Raw genomic sequence first — 24,209 nt, 5'->3', positions numbered from 1 at the left:
TTGTTATTATTTATCTCTTTTTTTTATTTTCACGCTGTATCCCGCATATAGCTTTAGCAGGTTAGGCAAAGGAACCTGTGTCCTGAACAAGTGTCGAGACATTCCATTACCCACGCACTACCAACTTTTTCAAGAAATTACGTCTTAAGCGTCGCTCAACTCTGCACTTTGTTTTTTTTATTAGCGAACCGAACCGCAACCGTTACCCACACCAGCTTAAAAACTAAAAACGTATTTTATGTAACGATTAGATTAGTACCTTACATCAGATTTTTCCAATAAAATACTTAAAAGTTATAAAAATACCTTATTATACAGCACATATTAAAAATAATCCTTCACGTGTCAAAACTTGTATCATTTTTCTCGACCCCAGGCGGCTGTCAGTACCTGACTCATTACAGCTTGACGAATCGTTGCCTAGATGATAAATGATAGAACTTTTTGAAAGAAATAGTTGTTCAGTATGAGCAATCCGTCAAGGGAATTACGTTATCAATTTCAGCCTTGCAATATAGTATGAAGTACATATAAGTATATGTAGTGTAATTAAATTATATAGGCTGTGGTAGTGCTGTAGCACACCGTTTAATTGTAAACACCACAGTTGTGGGTTCCATTTTTCCTTGGGGGGAGTCAGTTATTTTTTATTTCCTAGTTCCAAAAGTAAGATAAAGTGCGAGTGAGTGCGTGCGTGCCCGCTACTCAACACTTTAAGTTACAAAAAAGACATTGTGTGGAGAACGGAGTGTGTTAGGACTAGATTTCCTTTGCCTGCCTTGTACGCCCATACGCCCTGTTATATATTTATATCTCATGCTGTATCACGCACATAGTCTCCACAGGCAGAGGGACCATGGGAACCTCTTCGCCACGCCTGCTCTCACTTTAGCGTGATGTTAAAAAAATAAAACATAAACAGTACTTCAAATGTAAATCACGCATATTTGCACAAAAATTAAACCATTAGCGTCCCCTATCGTCAGTTGGCGGACCACCATGTATCACTGCATGGGAAAGTAATTCGCGAAGTAATGGCCCGTGGGATCGAATACGTGACTAGGAAACCATGGGTTGTACTTAGAACCATTGTTTTTTGTTCAATATTTTACTAACTAGTCATCCACCCGCGGCTTCGCTTGTTTATACAACATAATTGATAATTTACTAACCTTTTTTAATATTAATGAAATATAATTTTGAAAACACCTCATATCTTTATCTAGATTGAATTTTATCCTAGATTGAAAAATAAACTTTCAGCCAATGCAATAAAACAGGCATAGCATATGCCATGTACAAAAGTGAAAATTGCGATTTTATTGGTTAAGCCATTTCTGAAATTCAAGTGAACGAACGCACAGAAAAACACAGAAAACAGATAAAAATTAATAAAATCATGGTTTTGGTTCTATTATGTTATTAAATACTCGTACAACAATAAATGTTATTCTTATACATCCACGTACGGGGCCGACCCGAAATCCGAGTCCAAATCTGAAAATGGGCTTAATATTTTTTGCCATTCATACATAATAATTATATATATATATATATATATATTTAGTCAAAAAATATACATAAACATACTATTAATTTTATAATAGTTTCAAATTATACGTATGTATGTATATTATACTATTAGACATTAAATCAATAGCCCAGCTCGTAATAAAACTTCTATCTAAATTTATGATCGAAACATAAAATGAATATTCAATTAACTACATTACATCCGTTGCTTTTTTAATTGATTGGAAATACAATTTATCTATTTCTTACGACTTGAAGAATTTTATAGTGTTTTAATAGTCAAAAAAGTAAATTATTATAATTATAAAAGTAGAGTCAATTTACTGTTTAATGATTTATTGGCAGCACTACTTTACAAAACAACATACGTTAAATTAAAAATTAAAAATATACTAGATAAATATATTAGCCAAAAGTATGTGTAATCTTAAATTTTGATCGCTCAATGAAAATGAAAGAAGAAAATGAATGAATACATATACCTATTCAAATTTAAAAAATCTAAAAACTAAGACCGTTCCCCGTTTTCCGCAAAATTCTCGAGGCATTGTCTGCTCAGTTGTAAAACTCTACGCCGTGCTTCACCAGAGCGAGGAATTGAAAATATTAAATTTAATATTTAATTATCCCGAATGGAAATGGAACTCCAAACCGTCATATTGTACTCCTATGCCACGACGGACGGCCTGAATTTTTAGTTAATTATTACAAATCTAGTATTAAACAAAAATCGATCCTACACCTACACTATACCAAGTAACCCGCGCACCTAACTATCATTTATCACCAACATATACTTAAGAAATAATCGACCTCCTCAACAGTCAACAGTATGACTTGCTGTTAGAAAATGACTAATAATTACGAATAATAGGTAAGAAGCTAACCTTATTACAGGCCAGAGCAATATTAAAGTAGCTAATATTAATTTTAAACTCTCCGCCTTTGAGATAAAGATCAACAAATTGAATGGAAATGTCAAATAATTACATAAATTACGGAATTTTTAAAAAATATATTCCTTACATATAATATGGAGATCTCCTCATTTAGGCCATTGTGTATTTTGTCGTTGAAATGGCGGTTCGTTGCTACGTTGTCGTATTTCTGGCGCTCCTAGCGCTGGCGACTCTACCGAGGGTCAGGAGTACTGCGGAAGTCATGAGCCATGTCACAGCGCATTTTGGAAAGTCGTTAGAAGAATGTAGAGAAGAAGTAAGTCTATGTTATTATTAAAATATGTTTTAAATTGACGAATTCTTCAAACAATTTAAATGTATTCTTGTCTCTACTTGACTACTCTCAATAAACAATTTTTATTTAAGATCTAGGCAAGCTATACATTTTTTTCCTTAAACCGGTCTTTTTAAACAAAGCAGGCACGCTAGGACATAGGCTCTAACTATGGAAACCAAACTATTGAAAAAAACCCACAATCTTTCTAAAAGTGAACTAACAAAAAAATCTCTCTCTTTTTAGCTGTCTGTCTAGATCTTTATAAGCAAAGAAACTAACAAAAAGTCTTATTTATCACTTGATAATAACCACGAGACTAAATCTACAAACAAGAACATGAAATGGTAACATTCTTTCTTATTCATAGTCAGGACTATCATCAGATATCTTGGACGAGTTCCAACATTTCTGGAGTGAGGAGTTCCAGGTAGTGCACAGGGAACTGGGCTGTGCCATCATATGCATGTCTAACAAGTTCTTGCTGATGCACGACGATGCCAGGATGCATCATGTTAATATGCACGACTATATTAAAAGTTTTCCGCAAGGTTAGGTTTTATTTTATTTATTTTCACAAACACTACATTAACAAACACCTAGGTTGGGTTTTGGTTTGTTTTTTTAATATATTATTTTAGTTAAATTAATTTTTATACCTTGACCTTGAAATATAGTTACGTTTTGGTTTCGTTTCGAAACTCCTATATAACAAGTTTATATTTAAAACTTAAACTCTGTAGATATTTTGTCCGAACCTTTTGCAACATATAATTATAATAATATAGCAGAATGCTAGAAGCATTATTATTATTAACAACATCAGGTTCTATGTAATGTTATAAAAATGTATTCAAGAAACTCTAATAATTTGTCGAATAGACTTCTTTGTTAATAAATTTTACATTGTATTCATTATTATATTTCTTGTAACTTAATTAAAAAAATATAATATCTTTCCGTATAATATTTTTTCCACAAATATCTACATACACTTATTTTATAAATCATTTTAGGTGAACTTCTGTCAGAGAAAATGGTAAATCTCATTCACAATTGTGAGAAGCAGTTCGACGACATTGAAGACGAATGTAGTAGAGTTGTTAAAGTAGCCGCGTGCTTTAAGGAGAGTGCCAAGGAAGAAGGCATCGCACCGGAAGTGGCCATGATTGAGGCGGTTTTGGAAAAATATTAAATTGTAAACGTCACTATAGAAAAACTGGACCAAACTCTACGGCGATGTGTAAATAGGTTTAATAAATTGCAATGAATTGATATAATTTGTTTTATTTTACACATTTTTTTAGGGTTCTGTTACTCAAAGTATAAAACGAATGGTTCCTTTACTGAGTGACTGACAGACAACGCGGACGAAGCTGCTGTTCTTATAAAGTTACCATGCATGGCATGAAGCCTTTCTACAGGCAGCGTATGAAAGCACGTATATAAAGAATTTCTCGAAATTTCTACGGAAACTGAAAGAGGAGAGGCTTTTCTATTTTACGTCTTGAAAAGGAAACAAGCAAAATACGGGCGATGACTAGTATATACATACAATAATACAGTTTTACCGACATCCGTAAAGAATAAAATAACACAATGAAGATGATATGTATATCCTCTACGTGTGTAGCAATTTTTTTATATTCTGTTATGCTACATACAGACAAACTGTGAAGTTATTTTAATTAAATTTCAATTCTATCTTCTCCACCAAATTTGAGAATTGTTAAAGAAATGGTTTAATAACTAAACCTGCAACGATATTATAGCTTATAGCTTCACGAATTTGGATCTAATGTTAAGGCCCACCGCTTACCACTCTGCGCCTGTTTAAAGTCAATATGTATTAAATTAAATACTAACCTAATATTGCACTGAGTCTTACGAAACCATGAAAACCAAAATAGCGTAGGTATCTTTCCTCCGAGTAAGAATAGAACCCGCTAACATCGTGTTTACACTCAAGTCTCTCAACTATACATTATAATGTATTAACACCAGAGCGCAGTGGCCAGTCATGTCACGCCAATCACATTTCTCAAGCACTCATAAGATAATGACTCTACATCAAGACAATGTATAATCAAGCCATCACTGCGCGGGCTGCACTCCTGCACTACCGCGCGGGTCACGAATTCGATAACATCCGTTTTTTATGTTAAATATACACTGTCATATGTAATTCACGAAATTGATGTACTTTTCCTAAGGAAATTGAATGTAGATTCGATTTGTTTAATAGAAATTTTGTAGGTCTGAATGTATGGGGACGTCTTATTAAGGAACAGTTCAACTATCTTTTTTTAACGTACGAGTAGATCTACAATAACTTGCATAAAGCCTTTGCCATAATAAAACAGAAAAATAAAAATAGTTAAATATAGCTATATCCATACTCCCGAGAAAATAGTAAGATAACGGACATTGACATCGAACAAAACTTTTATTTAGATATTTCATTGGCAAATAATAGCTAGTTATAAGTCAAGAAAACGAAAACATTTTAAGCTAAGCCTTGCCCCTGATCGCTTCGCTCGCCAACGTCTGCTCGCTTTTGTTGCTGTAACAACAAACTAAGAGTAAAATGAAATTTTGTAATGATCAATATGATTTTACTAATATACAATATTATTAAACAATACTATAAAAAAAAACATAATGCTATGTAAAAATCTATATAGAAAAACAGTAATCTCATAGTTTCTTTTTGTAATGAAAGACTTTTATGAGAATTTGTTATCAAATGGGGAACTGAACTATCTTAATGGGAAGGCTGTGTTTCCAAGTTCCTAGGTTCCTGCTTACCATGCTATGTGAGAGCTACGTGCGACGTGAACTAAAAAAAGATTTTTATATTTTCCACAGCTTGAATCTAACACAGCCGTCTCTACAGGTAACTGTCAACTGCTAACTGTGTCAGTTAATAATTAACTTAAATATAAAGCTATTAAATGACTAAATGTTACTTCCAGGTGTAATTATGACAAGCAAGGGGGTGTTCTGTAAATGATAATTAGTAATTAAAAAAGTAATTACTTTTGAAAAATTTGAAAATAACCGTTTATAAGACATCGTGAGCATTTTTCTTTTTATTCTGCTAAAGTTACAATAATGTTTAAACGTCTGACCGTAGTTGTCTTAGTGTTCGTCGGTCTTAATAAAGTAACTTCAAATGAAACTTTGAGAGGTATAACGGCGAGCTTTTTGAAAGTTTTGGAAGAGTGTAGGCAGGAGGTAAATGGATTTTTTACAACATTATTTCTATATTTTAAATTGTTAGAATATTAAGTAAAAATGTTATAAATACTTTCAAAAGGTTATGTTTAAAGAGAAAAGCTTTTTTAGCTAAACATAGGCGACAACGTGTTGGCTGATATGTATTATTTTTGGAAACTAGACCGAACTCTGATTCACCGTGACACAGGGTGCGCTATAGTGTGTATGAGTAAGAAGCTAAATCTTCTAGATACTTCTGGAAAACTCCACCATGGAAATGCGGAAGAGTTTGCTTTGCAACATGGAGCTGGTATGTAGAGCTAACAATTAGCGAAGGGATTTTCAACGTATACATCGCCATTACTTAAAGTTATATGAAATTTCTATGAAGCTATTAAAATGTATTTTTATTAATTCTGTAAGCCAAAGTTTTTGTATACTGTACTATATGTTACACGTGGTACCTATATGACACATGAGGAGCTCAAACTGCAAACTTGAGATTAGTATGGGTGACCAAACATATCCATTAGTTTAAGAATATGAGGGCAGCTTCATTTGATAATATACAGTCTAGAGTCAGTGTAGTGTTAAAGACTGTATGGTCTGTATTACATCATTATTTACATAGTTTAGTATTAAATTTAGATCTACAATTTTAGCGGATGACATGGCAAAAAAGTTGGTCACAACAGTCCACGAATGCGAACAGAAGCACGAATTAGAAGAGGACCAGTGTCTTAGAGCTTTGGAAATAGCAAAATGCTTCCGAGGAGCCATGCATGAGATCAACTGGGCCCCCAAAGTGGACGTCGCCATCTCGGAAATACTCACTGAAGTGTAGAGCAATATGTAGAGAAAATAATAAAGTAGTATGTGAAAAATATATAAAGTAATGAACACTATATGATGATATTATTTATTTCTTTAATTTATTAAAGATCAAACCATTCACTTGAATTTATTTAACTTCTCACTCTTTGCAATAATACACTTATGTATGTTATCACCTTGATTAACTTAAACGTAATAAATAATAACATTGGTAAATATAAAGTGTATTAATAAAGTAACTCAATTCATTGTAATTTTAAAATTCAAAAACTACTGAAGGACTCCACACTATTAAGTTATAATATAAGGATAAGTTTAAGGGAGTAGTTTTATATATAAATGTAACTTGTTCATGGAGCCCTCCTATTAATGTACATAATGGCGACACCAGACACGTAAGTCACTGTTGACGGCTAATCCGCAATAAATCTGCACCGCACAGCACCGCACAGAGCTGACTTCGATCCTGGCTAATTTACGGCGACATCAAACCTCAATTAAGAAACACGGCTCTTAACTAGCCAGTGATTGTCCTGTCTCGTTGTAGGGCTAATACTCGTTAATATATTGAATACATCAACAGACTCTAGGATTTTGCTTATAAAATAGTTTTTGTAATAATGACTTCTTCTGGTCTCAGTTTCAAGTTCTTCCACACACACACACACACACACACAGCATGGTAGGCAAAGAAAACTTAGTGTTAAAACATGCCATTCTCCATTTTCTGCTGAATTCTGGAGACTTTGTGTGTTGAGTGGCGGAACTCAACGTCGCGCTTTGCCTTGTCAGTAGAGCGAAGTAATAGAAATATAAATTTAAATAAATATTTCATTTTTGATTGGGCCCACAACTAGTCGCGTTCGCGCCACAACTGACTCCAACTGTTAATCTGCTGTTAAAATGCCAATAGACTACTAAGTGTGAGTGTGAGTAATCGTTCCATGAAAGTAGAGTAGAGTGAGACTACTATCAACACTACCAGCAACCACGACCGACACTGCCTTGCACTACACTATAAAGCTTCCACACTAATCACACATTTAGAAGCGTCTGTGTACATTTCAATTCATCTTAGGAAGGAAGATTGCTCGGAGCCGCAGCATCCCACAATACAAGCAGATTGGCATCCTCCCATACACCTGCGTCTCGTTGCCCGCGTCGTCTACTGTTACGTCACTTGTTACGAACGCTACGATATATTTGTGTTTATGCCTTTGTCTCATTGTTTTCTATATTGAACTTCGTTTTTTGTTAAATAGAGTCTGGCAATATGCCAGACTACCCTGCTATAACTAATTAACTACCCTGCTATATAGCAGGGTAATTCAAAGGGAAAAATGTGTTAAGAAACTGTGATATTGTGTGTTGAATGGCGGAATTGTGCTTATCTTGGCAGTATAAGGTTTCGGTGTAGGTTTCCTCTCAAGGAAATCAAATATTTAATATTTGAATAATTTCCTCTCTCTAGTAACGTGGCGAAGCGCAGCGTTGAATCTGTTACACAATGCCTCCAAAATTGCGCAGCAAGAGAAAAATGAAAGGTGTTTTATTAGGAACGGAGTGTCCTAACGATGCAGGTGCCCTCTGGCTATGCTGCTGAAACAGCATATAGTTACAAAAAGAAAGGAATAGCGGAACTAAACGCAGCACTTACACATACGTACGAAGATTGCTAGGTATTGCAGAATTTCACAGTACGAGGAGATTGGCATCCGCATAATACACCTGCGCTTGTTCGCTCGCATTGTCTACTGTCGTTACGTTACTTGGAACCCTCTGGTGAAACTGTATTTATCCTTCTATATTATTGTTTTCTTTATTTCAATTTGTTTTTCATTATAAAGATTTCTATTGCGGAATAGAGCATGTAGAAGGATAGGTAGAAGCCAGAAGACGAAGCTGGTGTTAAACACTCCACGCTCCATCCTTCGAGACATTACGTGATGAGTGGTGGAACGAGGGTATGTCGCTAGGTATCTCAATATACACTTATGGCGTATTTGCTCGCATAACCTATTGTCGTTATGTTACTTGAAATAATCATTTATTTATTTTTTTATACGATTGTCCTTTTTATTTTATTTGCTTTCCTTAAATTTATTAGTGAATATGATATTTTGAAGTCAAAAGTCATCGTGGTTCATAGAAAAAAGACTTTCGACAGGACTCCACGCTCTTTCTTGAAACTTATTTTTGAATGAACAATGTCAAATAAAGGATATGATGCTCAGAAAAAGATAAATAATTAGTATTTATTTATTACAAACAAACAAGTTATAGCACTATTACTATTAATTTATTGACATCTTAAATTATTATATAACACCCTTATGCGCAGTAAGTACCTTTCCAGAAGCAGCATGTCTTAGAAGAAGTTTTTGAGGATGCACTGACCTACGATTGGAGGAAGCTTATCGAAATCCATTTAAACTTGCCAAATTCATTATTTCTACACTAGCCAAATACTTTATACTTACAGTACTTACATAGGCTTACTTTAATAAGAAAAGAACAAATATTTATATTAAAAATAGACATTTTTCCTTTTTACCCAGCTGTATAAAAAGAAAAATTATATTTCAACTTTTTCGAGCGCTTGTATGAATGTTTTAGTTGTTAATGTTGTTTACAAATTAGTTAGTTTAACGTGTGGTTTTTGCTTAACTATTTTTTCTTTTTTAAGCAACTTCTTTAAGCCCTCAATTTTTTGTTTTAATAATACAAACTTTAGTAAGTTAACTGTAGTCTCCAAAAAGCTGTATTCCTATAAATAGTAAGTATAAATCTCTAGCCCTATACGTCTTTTGGTTATATATCGGTCATGATCTCTTCAAGGATGGTCTCCATGTCGGGTGCCCACTTGAGTTCATGGATTTTAGTACGGAAGCATTTAGCTACCTCCAAGGTCTTCATACACTCGTCTGATACCCCGGCGTTGCTTTTCTCACATTCATGGATCATAGTTACTAGCTGTTTCGCTAACTCGTCATCTGTAAAATATTTTTAGTTGTATGCTATACCCCGCACAACAGAATAGGTAGAGATACGCCTCTCCTACCGCACCAGCGTCCATCGGACGATTAAGGGTTCAAACTCCACTACGTCCAATTTTTTTAAATATCTTTTATTTGTGTTTGGACTAAAGTGGTACAAAATATAAATAATACGTAAAAAGATCATTACCAGCTCCATGAGACTTCGTAAATCCGTGAACTTTTTCATGATGTATACCATCTTCGGTGAGGAGGTCGTGTTTCTGCGCCATGCACATGATGGCGCAGCCGGTGTCTCTGTTCAACAGCTCGTACTCCTCCCGCCAGTAATTCAAGAAATCTTGCATTATATTGTCGCCTAAGTTTAACTGAAAGTTATTTATTTGGTTAATTATATTTTCATAATTTTTTATGTAATGTAGAGATTTCGTACAAAAATTTGAATAATTTCCGAGAAAGACTACCAGGAATTTTCGCCAAAACTATCACTAACTAACAAACTAATATTATATAAATAATATAATAGAGCTTACTTCTTGCTTGCACTGTTCAAAGGCAGTAGCGAATCCTTTAGTCAGCTTGTGCATGATCTCCTGCGACGGCGACACCTTGCAAGCCTGCATCAGGACACACATCACCAGAATCAGTTGCCACTTCTGGACAGCCATCTTGCATGTTACTCTTAATTTTGTAAATTGATGCTTTTATATAGCACAGTGACAGCGTGTGCTATTATACAAAGTATTTAAAAATCACATGAGTAACATAGAATTCACAGAATTTACTAAGGTTCCGTACAAGAAACTGTTTCATGATTCAAACTTATGATTCCACAGATGCATATCACAGGCGCTGTGCCGCTGCTCCTCGGCCCTTTTTTATTATGGAACATCCTTTTTGTAATCCTTCAGCATGTAATATCTCTGTAAAAAAAGTGAAGATTAAACCACTTGAGGATGAAAATGACAAAAAAAATCGATTTGTATAATTATACTATTCCATTTACAAAAATATATTTTGCACCTGCAATGGGATCCATTATACATATATTCAGATATCAGGTATCGCTAAGATTGGGTGGTTTTTTTCAAAAAATCACATTTACCCATCACTAATATTTAAGCATACGTTGTGTTCATTCACTAAATAATAGTCTATCGGAAGTGTCTAATTACACCCTGAACGTAGTCAGCGATGTGCATGTTAATTGTTTACAGGAGGTATCTGTTAATTAGTATCCATAGTTTATAATTAGCATAAGCTTCACGCCTTGTTCCGGCTCTATTCTATCTATTTGTAAGACAAATAGCGGCGTTAATTTCAATAGCGGAAAAATGAATGAACATTCTCCCAAATGGGTGTCGAACTCACAACTGTCACGTTTTCAGTCAGACGACGTATCGACGACCTCGTTGACAAGAATACACTTCATATGGCGTTTTAACTTTCACAAGTTGTATAGGTACTCGGATATCTCGTTTTTTTCATCACGAGTGTAAGTTTTTGTAAATTATTATGTGATAGTGTGTAGTAGTAGTATGAAGTTATTAAAATTGTATTGGTTGTATCTGTTCAGAAGAGCCTCTTACTATAGCCTATTGAAGTCCATGTGGCTTGAAGGCTCTACACAACCCTGAAGAAAAGAAAATCTCATATAGACGTAAACATTAAAGTCTGCTTTTAATACCTTTATGACGTTGATGGCCAGACGTCGTGCATGTAAACACGACACGTTGTGGGTTCGATTCCCACTAGCGTCGTTGAATTATTTAATATTTTCATTTCCTCGTCCTGGGAACGAGGCAAAGCGCGAAGTTGAGTTCCGCCATTCAACACGCAGTGCCTACGTATCTTACTATTCTTTCTTATTTCGTAATTTGTAGTCAAATATGTATTCTTGTATACGTATATATGTTAAAAATGGGCAATTAGCAAGTAAACATCAAAAGAAGGCTTTATAATATAATTGGGACGCGCAGGAACACGACAATGTGTTTAGAGCGCCATTAAGTCAAACAGCGCACTCGCCTCGCAGGTGACAGGGGCGCGAGCTCATTTACTATCATATAATTAATATACGTTATAAATTATACTAGGTATTACCTGCGACTGCGTTTGCATGTGTTACGGGAATAGAGCTGAAGGAAAGTTACATTTAACATAAACATTATAAAGGGGAAGGTTTTGTTGGGTTGATAGCGGTTAACTCGAGAACTAATCAGAATTGAAAAAATGTTTTGCATTGGATAGTCAAATTTTTCGATGCAGACTGAATTACAATTTTGTTATAGCACCGTGACGCCCTACTTCTTGTAACGAATTTACGAAAGGAAAATAATTTTTAACATAATTATTACTAGATACTAATATAATCATTTCACAGCCAAGTTTCCTGTAGTGCAATATCAAGCAATTTAATTAAAAATCTAAATTTCCACAAATTCATTTATGATTTTCATTTATCTTCTAATAGCAATATGTATAATGGAAATAAACTTGGTCCCGTTCATGCAGACTGCGGGACGCGGATTACTCTTCATTAAGTACGTACTAGGTGGTAGGTACACCGCACGGCGGCGGCGGCGGCGGCGCGAGAGACATTTGTCTCTTCTAAACCCCAAATTGTATATAACAATGATTAAGCTCAACAAGCTATTGTAATTAGAATGGTAATCCTAATAATATTATACATGTTAAAGTTTGTGAGGATGGATGTTTGTTCCACTTAAACGCTAAAACTACTCAATGGATTCAGTTGAAACTATTTCTTATTTGAAAAATAGTATTTTCTAAAATCTAATTAACTTTATTTCGTTTCAGGTACGTTTATTAGTGCACCCTTCATTTCAAAGTATAAAGGTAATTTTTTTTTAATTTTTTTATTAATATTATATGTTTGTATGAAGAAGAATTGATATTCAATCAACAATGATGTATGGGGCATATGAAACGATTATCAAATATAGAAAAATCATTACCGATACGAACGAAAGAACCTATAAATCTCACGTTAAGTCCTCGCAGTCGATGTGCAGCGGCACAGCGTCTGGTAACAAGACGGGTGCAGGGTTCGATTACCACTCGGGGGAATGTATAATTAGAATTAAACACTCTTATAACAAGGTATAATAAAAGTACAGCATTAGATTTCGCTACTCCAGAAGCAAAATCTATATCTATCTGAGTATCTTATAACTAGGTTCCCTCTACCTTCCCTGTCGTATGTGAGATACAGCTTTCTAAACTTCCACGTCTACAACGGTAAACGTAATAGATTTAAGCATATTACCCCTTAACTTGAAGTGAAATAGTCGTCTTGTACAATAAAATCAGTGCGTCCACCTGTTCAATCCCGCCCTAATCCCGGTCTGTCGCTGTCGTACAGGCTCTACAGACAGCTGCGTGTTACGGTCTTATCTGAACGATCGCTGGTGATTTGTCCGACTGACCCTTGGACTATAGAGTTAAGAATGTTATTTTAGAGCATTGACATTTTCATACTTGTTTTTTTACTAAAATGTTAGCTTTAAGCTAAAAAGCCAGCTTAATGGAATAAAATATCAATAACTTTGTACTATATACTTTTACTATAAATTTTAGGTATGTAGGTCCCGTAATCGTAGAATAACTAACCAATGAAAAACTAAATAAAATATATTTTTAAATATAGTAAAGTATTAAATTTTACATTTCTTCAGCTGAAGCTAAATTATTTTTTTTTAAATTATAACATTTCGAGACTTTTTACATTACAATTATTAAAAAAAATATTAAATATTAATTGAATAAATATTTCAAATGTAAATACATAACTGGAAAAAAAAAGCTACACCAATATATGAAGTTGTTATTTAGCATGATAATAATAATTTAATATTATAAGTTAGTATTGTCAATTCAATTAAAACAAAAATATGTACATCTAGGCATATTGTAGGTCTGTGACGCTGGCCAAGTAGCCAAACGTCTGAGACGTCTTATCTCGGGACATTAAGACACAAGGATTTGCGGCTCTCGGGCCTAATTGACGGGAGTTGGAAGCGTTTTATTGTACACTGTCCTATACTGTGTAAACTTACTATTTTTTAATTATATGAATAATACTATGAAATAAGATATAATAGGTAATTTTACATAAAGAATGGAAGGGAAGTTAGTAAGAGCCCTTTGTGGCGCAGCGGTACATACAGCAGTGATTGTTAACGGCATGGTTGTGAGTTCGATCTCAACGCAGGAGAATGAATTATTATATTAACATTTCACTAGTCGTAAAGAGCAACTGTTGTGCTTGTCGCGTCTTTTTCTCTTTAATTTTATAAATGAAAAATGATAAAAGCGCTTAGTTATCTTTCAATTATTGTTACAACTTTCATTCCTAATAAACTAGCGCCTTATAGATGGTAACAGCAAATTTAAGATCACATATTTTTACTATAATAAAGTCCAAGTCAACTAATTTTATTCAAAATAAGTAGGAACGTATTATAACTTTATGTACTTATCCTGCTAATATAAGAGAAAAAGCTGCAATGTGCAAGCTGCAGTGAATCTGTTTTTTATATTTTTTTATTTACTTGTATAATTAATAAATAACACTAATAATTTAGCAATAAATATGTAAAAAAAAATAAAAATATAAAATGTCAGATAATCCCAGCTGTGCTTTATAAGATAAAGCCTCGATCCCACGTAACGAGCGCACAATCAATTGGCGTCCTTCCAACACGCGGGTTTAAATACCGCTGTAATGTATTTTATATATTTACTTACGATTCCGTTTCATTTTATTGCAATCTGTATGCATTTTTTATATTGTAAAGTAGGTACCTATTGATAACACAAAACACTCTGAACGCAAGTAAGTTTATACTGGGAATAGTTAAGACTCATTAATCCATTGCCAGAGGTTGCCCAGGTTACCAGGTTCCCTGTGCCCATCGTAGGAATTTGATCTCGATTCAATTCGTTATAAGGGCAAAATAATCAAATACTAAAGTAGATGAGACCTAAGTATTCAATAATAGTTTAAACAATTTTAAATCTTTACATATTCTTAAGCGCTAATTACACCACAGCACGCACTATCTGTAGGCGCATCACTAAACGGATATGAAGTGGAATCGTTTGGTAATATCAGAGCAATAAACATAAATTGCAAACTATTGATTTATAACCTCGAATCATGTAATTGTAGGATGCAGTGAGTTATGGTGCGAGTGCTACTTAGGTGCAGCCTGCAGCCTGCAGGACCGCTAAGGTGCGCTTAGATACTTTTTGCTTATACGCGTATATAGTGTTGTGTGCGGTGGATAATCCTGTTTTGAAACAAGCTTTCTCCATATTTTTATTAATATCATGATATCATTACTTACATAGGATTTTTCTGTATATACTTTGATTGATTTAGATTTATTTATATTATGTGCATACTTGTAGTACCTACCGTACTATATTTTTCTTAATTTAAATTACTAGTGCAATATTATCGGATTCGATATCCACGTGAGGAATTTAAATATCTAATTAATTTTCATTTTAATTACAGGCAAAGCGCGATAAGTTCTGCCACTTAACACGCAATGCCTTCAGAACTCTGCTGAAATTGTTAACGGAAAAGTCTTAATGGGAACGCAGCGCCCTTTGTGTAGGTTGCCGGGTTCCTTCTGCTACCTTTTATATGCAAGATACAATATCAGGCTAAAAGAATTCGCATAATTTCTAACGACTATTATAATTTGATTATTAATAAAACACAAGTATATTTTATATATTATATGAATTATAAAAAGATATATTTAGTACGTTTATTTAAAATGAATATATTAAAAAACATAATATACTTATTTCGAAAAAAGTTGAAAAAGTGAAGAATTGAAGATTAAGTTCAAGCAGCGCCATCTACATTACACAGTAGTAACGTAAGCTATACTGTAGTTGTCGTCCACTGCCCTAGATGGCGCTATAAGAAAGAGAAGTCGCCGCGACGATCCCATACTGTGGAGACAGTGACTTTAAATCTGTCTCGGTTAAATGGAAACCTAGTTCTATCCGTAAAATTTAAATTAAAGGAAAAGTCTCACTCATGTTGATCGTTCAATCCGGACGCAGCGTTGAGTTTCGCCAATCAAAATTTTGCAAAACTGGGGAACGGAAGTGAATCAATGAGGGCGGAGTTTCTTAACACCAGGTTCCCAGGTTCCTCTGTCTACCCTGAATGTTAAAGTGAAGCTGAAAAAAATGTTGATCTTTAAAAATAACCTTTTATAAATCATCAATATATGTAAATAAAAGTTCTCTCTACTTCTACTGAATATGCTCTACTGATATATATAGTAAGGATTCGTTTCGATTTTCGGGGTAGGGGGGGAACGTACAATAAAAATAAATATCTTAAAGAATTTATTAATAAAATAAATAGAGATATTTATTTTTAATGTAGGTATGTGTAGCAAACCGTGCAATAGGAGATATCAACGTCCGCCAGCGAATCATATTATTACCCAACTTCTTCAAATAGCTGTAACGAGTTTACACAATCATAATATCGTAAATCTATTCAAACAAAATATAAACTACTCTACCAATATATTTGTGAAAACGTGGAATTAATTGTTCCTTTATTATAAAGTACCTACATATATAGTGAGAAAGGCAAAAAAGTGCTAAGACAATCTTGCCCCCTTTCCCTAAACTGCGCTGACACTGACACATTGCGTGTTGAGTGATGGAACTCTAAGCCATGCTTTGTCTTGTTATTAGAGCGAGGAAATGAAAATATATTATTCCTCCAAGGTGAAACCACAATGGTCACGACGGCATCTACAATTATAGTAGTAGTTCATTATTTAAAATATACCTAATTATTTGTTAGATTATATACATTTTTTTCTTTTTACTTAATCTAGTCTCATTTTCAGATTTTAACTCACTACTTCCGCTAATAGTAAACAATGAAAGGTTCTTAATAACTGAGACACTACAGTGTCATTAATTTCATAACTTACATACAAATATATCTCTAATAAGTATTATCTCACAAGTTATTCAACTTAAACAATAACTTTGACTCATGGCGCTCATAAACTAGGGTGGTCAGTTTAATTTCCGGTCTGTTATCCCGCAGGATATACAAGTCCTTGTCGTTTTAAGCGATATATAATATATTATATATTTCGTATGTCTGTAAATGTATATTTAAATTAGTTTATCCCCTCGACTTCGCCCCAGTGATAAACGAACGCCCCAGTGAAATGAGAGAATTGCATTCTTACTGTGATAAAAACCTCCTTACACACGTTACGGTGTACACGTTATGGTAGTAGGGAATCGAACCTACTACCATTGCGTGTACAGTCGACGCTCTCCCGCAGCACCACGAGGAGTTCAGTGATATATCAAATTCAAATACTTTAATAACAACTCCAATTGGCAATCTACCTTCTACATTGAATAGTTAGATATAATAAATTGTTATATAGGTACTGTTTATGTACCTCGAGATATGTTATTTAAGCAATTACAACATTAATAAAGTGAAAATTCATACACTTATTATTAAAGTTTATTTTTTGTATTCCACGTACACATCTATATATGTAATATATATATTATATATGCATAATTCGTTGTCATATTGTTAGACGTTTCCTTTTGATAAGCAACAATTTTCATTCGACTTCGCTTCAGGTTAACAATAAAAGTGATTTTTAAAAACTTTAAACATATTTTTTTATATTTTGAAGACATCACCTAAATTTTTGTAATATATATATCTATCTTAGCTTTCCAACTATTTTTATAGACATTGAGTGAGTGATGAATGAGTGTCGCTGTCGCAGCACAGTGTCTGTAGTCTGCTTCTCATCGCGACGGTTGCGGATTCGACTCCGTTCTGGTAAATAAAACGTGACTTTGACTACCATCATTGAACGTACGCAATGTCAAAATTAGGCGAAAAGTGGAGGACGAGGTGTTTTAATAATAGGTTTCCGCCATGCGGGGAACATGATGCGGGGTCTTATATAAGTAATCAGGGTTAACTTTATCTCTTAAGAGTCTCGACACATCGTTTTTTCTGTCAACTAGAAAGACCATTCTTTTTAACTTCTTTTCAATTAAAACTAGCCAAGTGGAATGAGAACATATAATGTACAATCACTGCGCCTGTTGCATTTTCATTATTTTTCCCTTCACATTATAAACAAATGGACAAACAAACAACAAAGCGCAATTATGATATAAATAGGATATTACGCTTAAAAAATCTAATACATATATAATATTTGAAAACCGGATACAATTATATAACGGCATTCTATATCCGTATCCTGTCCGCGTATCCTCAGCCGGATGTGTGGTGAAGCGTGAACGCTGGCAGCAGCAGTCAGTCTGGTCAGGGGATCTCCGTGAAGGCTGATGAGAGCGCTCGGATAATTAAAATGGATATTAAAATTTGTTTAAGGTTCGTTTTTATTAAGTATTTTTTTATTTTTTTTAAGTATTCTATTTTCAAAATATGATTATGGTATATTATAATTCCCATAAAAGCATCATCACGTTATACCTACTCGCTACAAACGCGAAAGTGAACGGCGATCTGTTCTCTAAAGCTACGAAGAGCAAAGCAGATGAGAAGAATTTACAAAACAGCGTGTTCGACTTCATCATAGTGGGCGGCGGGACTGCCGGGTGTGTGCTCGCCAACCGACTGTCCGCCGTGGCTGACTGGAAGGTGAGGCAAAACGTGCTCTTAGTACATATATCAGTCTTTTTTAGCTTTATACTATGACATCATACATTAAGAGAGGATTACTCTAAATATCGACAGGAAAGGAGAAAAATCTTGCTCTTGAGTATCGAAATTGACAAAAAATATTTATTCATCAAATCAGAGGAATCAAGAGGAAGTGGAAGTACCACTTCCTCTTTTTCCCAGAGTGGAGAAGGGAGTATCTGAAACTCATAACACAAATTTCTGTCTTCCTATCCCACTATGCGAGGAAGAACGCGATGCTGATGTTAAAATTCTAAATTTTAACTCTGTAATATTTTGTAATAAGGCGGCAAAAACTTATTACTTTTTTTTCCATTTTTAAAACATAATAATTAATTTCTTAAAGATCCTAGTCCTTGAAGCTGGAGATGAAGAGAACATAGATTACAGCATCCCTGGAGTACCTACAAAGGAATTTCGCCCAATTTTATGGAATTTCCGAACAGAAAGAAATGGCTTTTCATGCTTATCCAGACCTGGAGGTAGTTGTGAAGTAAAAACAGGGAAAGTGCTCGGAGGATCTAGTGTTACTAATGATATGAAATACACAAGAGGATCAAAGAAAGATTATGATGCTTGGCATAGTAATGGAGAAATGGGCTCTTTGGACTGGAAATTTGAAAATTTGATTGAACATTTCAAAACTTCTGAAGATAACGGTGAGAATAAATGTTTCAGCACACACTTTATTCAGTCATAATAAATTTGTATTATAAAAAAATATACCAGAAAACTTGTATCGTGTTATTATATAAGTATAGATGTAAGTATTATGTTTGTTATTGAGGCCAGTCGTGGCGCAGGTACAAGTGTGTGACTAGCACGTGTGTAAACGCAACTGATTGTGGAGTGGATCCTCGCTCAAGGAAATTTAATATTTATTTAAATTTATATTTTAATTTCTTCGTTCTAGTGTTGAGGAAAAGCGCGGCATTGAGCTCCATACTCAATACGCAATACCTTCAGAATTTGGCGGAAAACGGAGGACAGAGTGTCTTAACACTAGGTTCCCTCTACTGTGTGCAGGACACAGCGTGAAGCTGATTTAATATTATGTTTAAAAATATTCAGTACTTAATATAAATAAGCACATTCCTATTTTATATTTTCAGGTGACTACGATGTTCTCATGAATTCTTTCTACCATTCTCGCGGCGGAGAAATGCATGTACAAAGATTTAAATACATTGATCGTTACATGGAACTATTTCTGGGTGCGTTTGCAGAGTTAGGATTTCGATCTGTAGATATCAATACAAATGTACCAGAAGCCGCTGTAAATAATCAATTTGTTATGTATAACAACACCCGCCTGAGTACGTATAGTGCTTTTCTTAAGCCAATTAGGCACAGGAAGAATTTAATAGTGAAGACGAAGGCTACAGTAACAAAACTTATTATTGAGGAACAAGAAAAAACTGTAGAAGGAGTTATATATGAAGTAGAAAAGGGCAAAGAACAAGCGGCATATGCCAAAAAAGAGACTATTTTGACCATAGGGGCGATAAATAATGTACGATTACTTCATTTATCAGGCGTGGGACCTTCAACTGAACTAACTAAAAATAACATAACCGTAAAAGTCGATCTTCCAGTAGGAGCCAATTATCAGGATCAGGTGACAACAGGTGGCCTAGCATTTACTCTAAACGAAGTACCAACATTCAGTGAGAATCAAATCATTGAAGATTTTAAAATTTGGTTTCAAAATAGAGGCGGGCCGTTAGCTTCTCGAGGTATAAACCAAATATCAGCATTTATTCAACTTTTTCAAAATAAAAACGGACCAGATGTGGAATTGTCTTTGGAAGGAAATTATATTAGAAGTGACAAATTTATGCTTACTAACGTATCTGTACACACGGCTGAAGAGTCGAACTTACCACTACCATACTATAATTTAGTCATTATTAACCCAGTATTGTTGAAGCCTAAAAGTAAAGGTAAAGTAACCTTAAACAAGAGAAATCCGAAGTATGGTCGACCTGTTATACAGGCAAATCTTTTGAAAGAATCTGAAGATTTGGATGCAATCATTGATAGCGTTGATATAGCATTGCAAATGCTCGACACAAAGGAGATGAAGAAAGCGGAAATCAAATTAGCTCCTTTAGATGTATTTCCCTGTGACAGATTACAAAATCGTGATCAGTGGAATTGTATCGCAAGACATTATACAAAAGCTTTAGGCAATCCTATAGGTACATGTCGTATGGGGGAGAACAAAACCACCTCCGTAGTTAATTATGATTTGAAAGTACATGGCATTGAAAGACTTAGAATAGTTGATGCATCAGTAATGCCAACACATGTACGTGGTGGTATTTATATACCAACAGTTATGATTGCTGAAAAGGCAAACAAATTAATAATGAAAGACTGGAAAGAGACCAAAAACAACTTTTTATAATATTTAGATAAGAACTTAAAATAATAATACGCTTAGATTTACACATTTAAAATTAAATAAAAAAATTAGTACCACGTTGTTTTTATTAAGTCACTAGCTTTCTCAGCTACCATTATGACTGGAGCTGCAGTTGAACCCCTGGTTATTTTGGGTATTATCGACGCGTCAACTACCCTCAAACTTGCAACGCCATATACTCTTAAATTATAATCGACCACAGATTCAGGGTCCTTCGCTGGACCCATTTTACATGTTCCAACATAATTATGCAGAGGAGCAGTAAATTGTCTCACTATACATGACCAAAATTCTTGTGTAACACGTTCATATTCTTTGCATTCATTATTAAGTATCAGGCGAGGATCAAACTCAAAGTCTGCTGACTTAAAAACTTCAGTGTCAAAAAGTCTGACAACTTCTTGTATCCCCTCTAATATTTTCTTCTCGTCAGTACGATCTTTAAGAAAGTTGGGATAAATTAAAGGCGATCCAAAAATAGGATTTGTCGCATTCAAAACAACTTGCCCCCGACTTTTGGGTGTTAATAAAGATGTGCAAATATCTATTCTATCGTAATACATATTTGAATTATGTCCACGAAATCTAAATTCAATGTCAGGGGTTCCTAAAATTTCGGAGATACTACTTTCGAAGAAAGCAACAACCTGAAAGTTAGCCGATAGAGGTCCTAAGCCTTTAGAATAGTAAGTTGTGATATCTTTTAATTTCTCTGGAAATTTGCAAGTAGTAGCCGTTTTACCCAACTTTATTACGGGCAGACAAACAGATACATGATCTTGAAAATTACCTCCTACGGGCAAATCATATATCACTTTAATATCTAAATATTCTAAATACTCCTTTGGTCCTATACCAGATTGCATTAAAAGTTTTGGTGAATTTATAGCACCAGCGCTTATAATAATTTCTTTCGAAGCTTTCACTATTGTTTTTGTACCATTCTTTATGTATTCTATTCCTACAGCTCTGAAGTTATCTCTGGTGTCTTCAATAATTATTCTAGTTACAAGAGCTTGTGTTATTATGTTGATGTTCGTTCTTAGTTTTCTAATAGGTTCAATAAACGCCGTGTACGCACTCACACGTTCTCCGAAGTACGACATGGTCTGTATCCTCATGAACCCTAACTGATTCCGTCCATTAACGTCAGTATAATTATAGCCGAGTTCGTTTAGCGCACTGAGTAGGACATCAGCGTTCTCGTCGACGTACGGATAGCGTCCCACGTCTAGTGGCCCTTGCGTGGAGTGGAAGAATTTGTTCTTTGATATATCCTTGTCGTAATTCCCCTCGGAGTACTTAAAGTAGGGCAGCACTTGGCTAAAGCTCCACCCTTCATTGCCGTTGAGAGCCCATTCGTCGTAATCCGCGGGACTGCCTCTCATGTACGCCATGTCGTTAATTGTCGACGTTCCCCCGACGACTCTACCTTGTACCACCTCGCAACCGTTTATGTGACGATTTTGACAAAATCTGAAACATATTTAAATAAAATTTATTTAAATTATTATAATATATAAAATATTTTTAATTTAAATTTAAAAAATGTATTTAATTAAATATTTGATTTAGCTTTATATTTAAGAAATATTTGTGGTCATTATTAGTATACATTTAAAATAGTGAAACAATTAAAACTGCCATTTTGTTGTAGTTGTAAGAACGATGTTCACAACTTTTGTGCCACAACGACCTCTCATATTCATCTTGTTCATTATATACTTATTTTTTATTTTTAGAAGAATATATAAGTAGTTATAGGTACCCTTTCTTTGGCCGCATGGAAAATTGCCAGTCCAAGGCAGATCCTTTAAATTCACTAGTAAGGCCTGGGATTATTGTGATTTTGGGTTCCTCAGAGCCAGCTTCAATGAGTAAAACCTGCGAAATTGTTAAACATAATTTTATAACGGTCTATTTTGCTTCACGGTCTATTCCGCATATTAGCATGGTTGGCAGAGAAAACTCAGTGTTAAGACTTGTCTTCTACGTCTGGCTCCATGGCACAGAGCCCGGCGTTGAGTTTTGCCACTCCACACGCAATGCCTCGACAAATTTTGTCGTACGTGGGGAACGGACGGAACTTAGCGTCTTAACACTAGAGGGACCTTGCACTAGAGACTTACTTTACTTAACACCAGACTTCACCAGAGAATCAGAAATGGAAATCTCTGAATTCCTCTAGGTTCCATTTTTCTGAATGCGGGATGCAACGTAAAGCTGATTTATTTTATTTTTTTATATAATTTTTAGAAATTGTATCATTAGTATTTTATAAATATATATATATATTTTTTTCAATTAAATGATTACGTTTCTGTATGGTACGTAATTAAAAGATTTGTGTGAGTGATTTTTATAATTACTTCACGCGCGGGTTGAAGCTGATAGCGAAGTCATCTTGTTAACATATACATAAAACTAATTCACCTTCCATTTCCTATTTTCTGACAGTCTGCTAGCAACCACGCAGCCGGCTGTTCCTCCACCCACTACTATAAAATCATAATCTTCCCTCTCACCATCTTCAATATCATCATTATACACAAATTTATTCCGATAAGCTTTTCTAAGTTTCGAATTTACACTAGTTTTGTCGTCTTTGAGGATTTCCTCGTTTTTATGGAAATAATCTGGCGCAGGTCCAATATGCCCATACAGGGTATGAATCAAAGAGATCAACAGTATAGCAGTGGGTGCGCATTCAATGTGTCCATCGCAGGGATTGCAAAAATCTTCTGTGCTGTTAGTGGATGGATTCATTTCATTTTTATCTTTTGTAATATCTTGAATCTTCTTCTATTCATCATTAATATTATAAATAAATAATAAAAATATTAAATGTATTTTTTACATAATTTCTCACTTTCATTTACGATAACATCATTATTCTGACTCAAAGGATGCGTGCTTACAGTTTGTTTACCATTTGTTCGCACGTACACAAACATACATACTAATTAAAAATATAGTTTGTCTGTCTGGAATAATTTTTTTAGTAACTTCACGCTGCATCCCGCAAATAACAAGAGAAGCAGAGAATACCTACTTTTAAGACTCTCCGTTTTCCACGAACCCGATCAAAACTCGACGCCGCGCTTGGCCTTGTTACAAGAGAAAGAAAAAGAAAATAATTAATTTCCCTGAGTGGGAATCGAAGGTATAACGCTTTGCATTTGCCGTCGGACGT

General features: G+C 34.5%; 5 protein-coding genes across 5 annotated transcripts; 3 read left to right on the top strand and 2 right to left on the bottom strand.

Moving 5' to 3' along the window:
- The first annotated feature begins 2,580 nt into the window (after positions 1-2,580).
- Positions 2,581-4,053, top strand: LOC146532343 (general odorant-binding protein 2-like). The gene is made up of 3 exons (XM_085197157.1): positions 2,581-2,748; positions 3,137-3,317; positions 3,783-4,053. Exons 1-3 carry the CDS (start codon positions 2,611-2,613, stop codon positions 3,959-3,961), a joined length of 498 nt encoding a protein of 165 aa, XP_085053283.1. The 5' UTR covers positions 2,581-2,610; the 3' UTR covers positions 3,962-4,053.
- Positions 4,054-5,856: 1,803 nt separating this feature from the next.
- Positions 5,857-6,890, top strand: LOC146532342 (pheromone-binding protein 1-like). Its single transcript, XM_085197158.1, has 3 exons — positions 5,857-6,003; positions 6,115-6,295; positions 6,648-6,890. Exons 1-3 carry the CDS (start codon positions 5,881-5,883, stop codon positions 6,827-6,829), a joined length of 486 nt encoding a protein of 161 aa, XP_085053284.1. The 5' UTR covers positions 5,857-5,880; the 3' UTR covers positions 6,830-6,890.
- Positions 6,891-9,542: 2,652 nt separating this feature from the next.
- On the bottom strand, positions 9,543-10,507 carry LOC146532341 (general odorant-binding protein 1-like). The gene is made up of 3 exons (XM_085197350.1): positions 10,349-10,507; positions 10,006-10,183; positions 9,543-9,812 (listed from the first exon to the last, which is right to left on the bottom strand). The coding sequence occupies exons 1-3, from the start codon at positions 10,481-10,483 to the stop codon at positions 9,631-9,633; spliced, it is 495 nt and encodes a 164-aa protein (XP_085053476.1). The 5' UTR covers positions 10,484-10,507; the 3' UTR covers positions 9,543-9,630.
- Positions 10,508-18,147: 7,640 nt separating this feature from the next.
- LOC146532340 (glucose dehydrogenase [FAD, quinone]-like) lies at positions 18,148-21,072 on the top strand. Its single transcript, XM_085197370.1, has 4 exons — positions 18,148-18,276; positions 18,363-18,546; positions 18,935-19,247; positions 19,701-21,072. The coding sequence occupies exons 1-4, from the start codon at positions 18,254-18,256 to the stop codon at positions 20,996-20,998; spliced, it is 1,818 nt and encodes a 605-aa protein (XP_085053496.1). The 5' UTR covers positions 18,148-18,253; the 3' UTR covers positions 20,999-21,072.
- LOC146532339 (glucose dehydrogenase [FAD, quinone]-like) lies at positions 21,064-23,906 on the bottom strand. Its single transcript, XM_085197369.1, has 3 exons — positions 23,450-23,906; positions 22,785-22,900; positions 21,064-22,492 (listed from the first exon to the last, which is right to left on the bottom strand). Exons 1-3 carry the CDS (start codon positions 23,780-23,782, stop codon positions 21,064-21,066), a joined length of 1,878 nt encoding a protein of 625 aa, XP_085053495.1. The 5' UTR covers positions 23,783-23,906.
- Between the last annotated feature and the right edge of the window lie 303 nt (positions 23,907-24,209).

Source organism: Heliconius melpomene, chromosome 14 (assembly GCF_056956725.1).
Source record: "Heliconius melpomene rosina isolate 202511_hmr_F chromosome 14, ASM5695672v1, whole genome shotgun sequence".
In the NCBI taxonomy this organism is placed as follows: domain Eukaryota; kingdom Metazoa; phylum Arthropoda; class Insecta; order Lepidoptera; family Nymphalidae; genus Heliconius; species Heliconius melpomene.
Note: the sequence above shows the minus strand (reverse complement) of the source record. Positions and strands in the feature narration are given on the sequence as shown.

What these genes read in the sequence shown, in the direction of transcription:
- LOC146532343 (XM_085197157.1), top strand. Translation starts at nt 2,611, where the DNA reads ATGGCGGTTCGTTGCTACGTTGTCGTATTTCTGGCGCTCCTAGCGCTG. An exon ending in TAGAAGAATGTAGAGAAGAA is followed by an intron (nt 2,749 to 3,136) that starts GTAAGTCTATGT and finishes TCTTATTCATAG; the next exon opens with TCAGGACTATCATCAGATAT. An exon ending in TATTAAAAGTTTTCCGCAAG is followed by an intron (nt 3,318 to 3,782) that starts GTTAGGTTTTAT and finishes AAATCATTTTAG; the next exon opens with GTGAACTTCTGTCAGAGAAA.
- LOC146532342 (XM_085197158.1), top strand. Translation starts at nt 5,881, where the DNA reads ATGTTTAAACGTCTGACCGTAGTTGTCTTAGTGTTCGTCGGTCTTAAT. An exon ending in TGGAAGAGTGTAGGCAGGAG is followed by an intron (nt 6,004 to 6,114) that starts GTAAATGGATTT and finishes AAGCTTTTTTAG; the next exon opens with CTAAACATAGGCGACAACGT. An exon ending in TGCTTTGCAACATGGAGCTG is followed by an intron (nt 6,296 to 6,647) that starts GTATGTAGAGCT and finishes CTACAATTTTAG; the next exon opens with CGGATGACATGGCAAAAAAG.
- LOC146532341 (XM_085197350.1), bottom strand. Translation starts at nt 10,483, where the DNA reads ATGGCTGTCCAGAAGTGGCAACTGATTCTGGTGATGTGTGTCCTGATG. An exon ending in TTGAACAGTGCAAGCAAGAA is followed by an intron (nt 10,184 to 10,348) that starts GTAAGCTCTATT and finishes AATAACTTTCAG; the next exon opens with TTAAACTTAGGCGACAATAT. An exon ending in TACGAAGTCTCATGGAGCTG is followed by an intron (nt 9,813 to 10,005) that starts GTAATGATCTTT and finishes AATATTTTACAG; the next exon opens with ATGACGAGTTAGCGAAACAG.
- LOC146532340 (XM_085197370.1), top strand. Translation starts at nt 18,254, where the DNA reads ATGGATATTAAAATTTGTTTAAG. An exon ending in CCGCCGTGGCTGACTGGAAG is followed by an intron (nt 18,547 to 18,934) that starts GTGAGGCAAAAC and finishes AATTTCTTAAAG; the next exon opens with ATCCTAGTCCTTGAAGCTGG. An exon ending in CAAAACTTCTGAAGATAACG is followed by an intron (nt 19,248 to 19,700) that starts GTGAGAATAAAT and finishes TTATATTTTCAG; the next exon opens with GTGACTACGATGTTCTCATG.
- LOC146532339 (XM_085197369.1), bottom strand. Translation starts at nt 23,782, where the DNA reads ATGAATCCATCCACTAACAGCACAGAAGATTTTTGCAATCCCTGCGAT. An exon ending in CAGAAAATAGGAAATGGAAG is followed by an intron (nt 22,901 to 23,449) that starts GTGAATTAGTTT and finishes ACAATTTCGCAG; the next exon opens with GTTTTACTCATTGAAGCTGG. An exon ending in TCCATGCGGCCAAAGAAAGG is followed by an intron (nt 22,493 to 22,784) that starts GTACCTATAACT and finishes AATATGTTTCAG; the next exon opens with ATTTTGTCAAAATCGTCACA.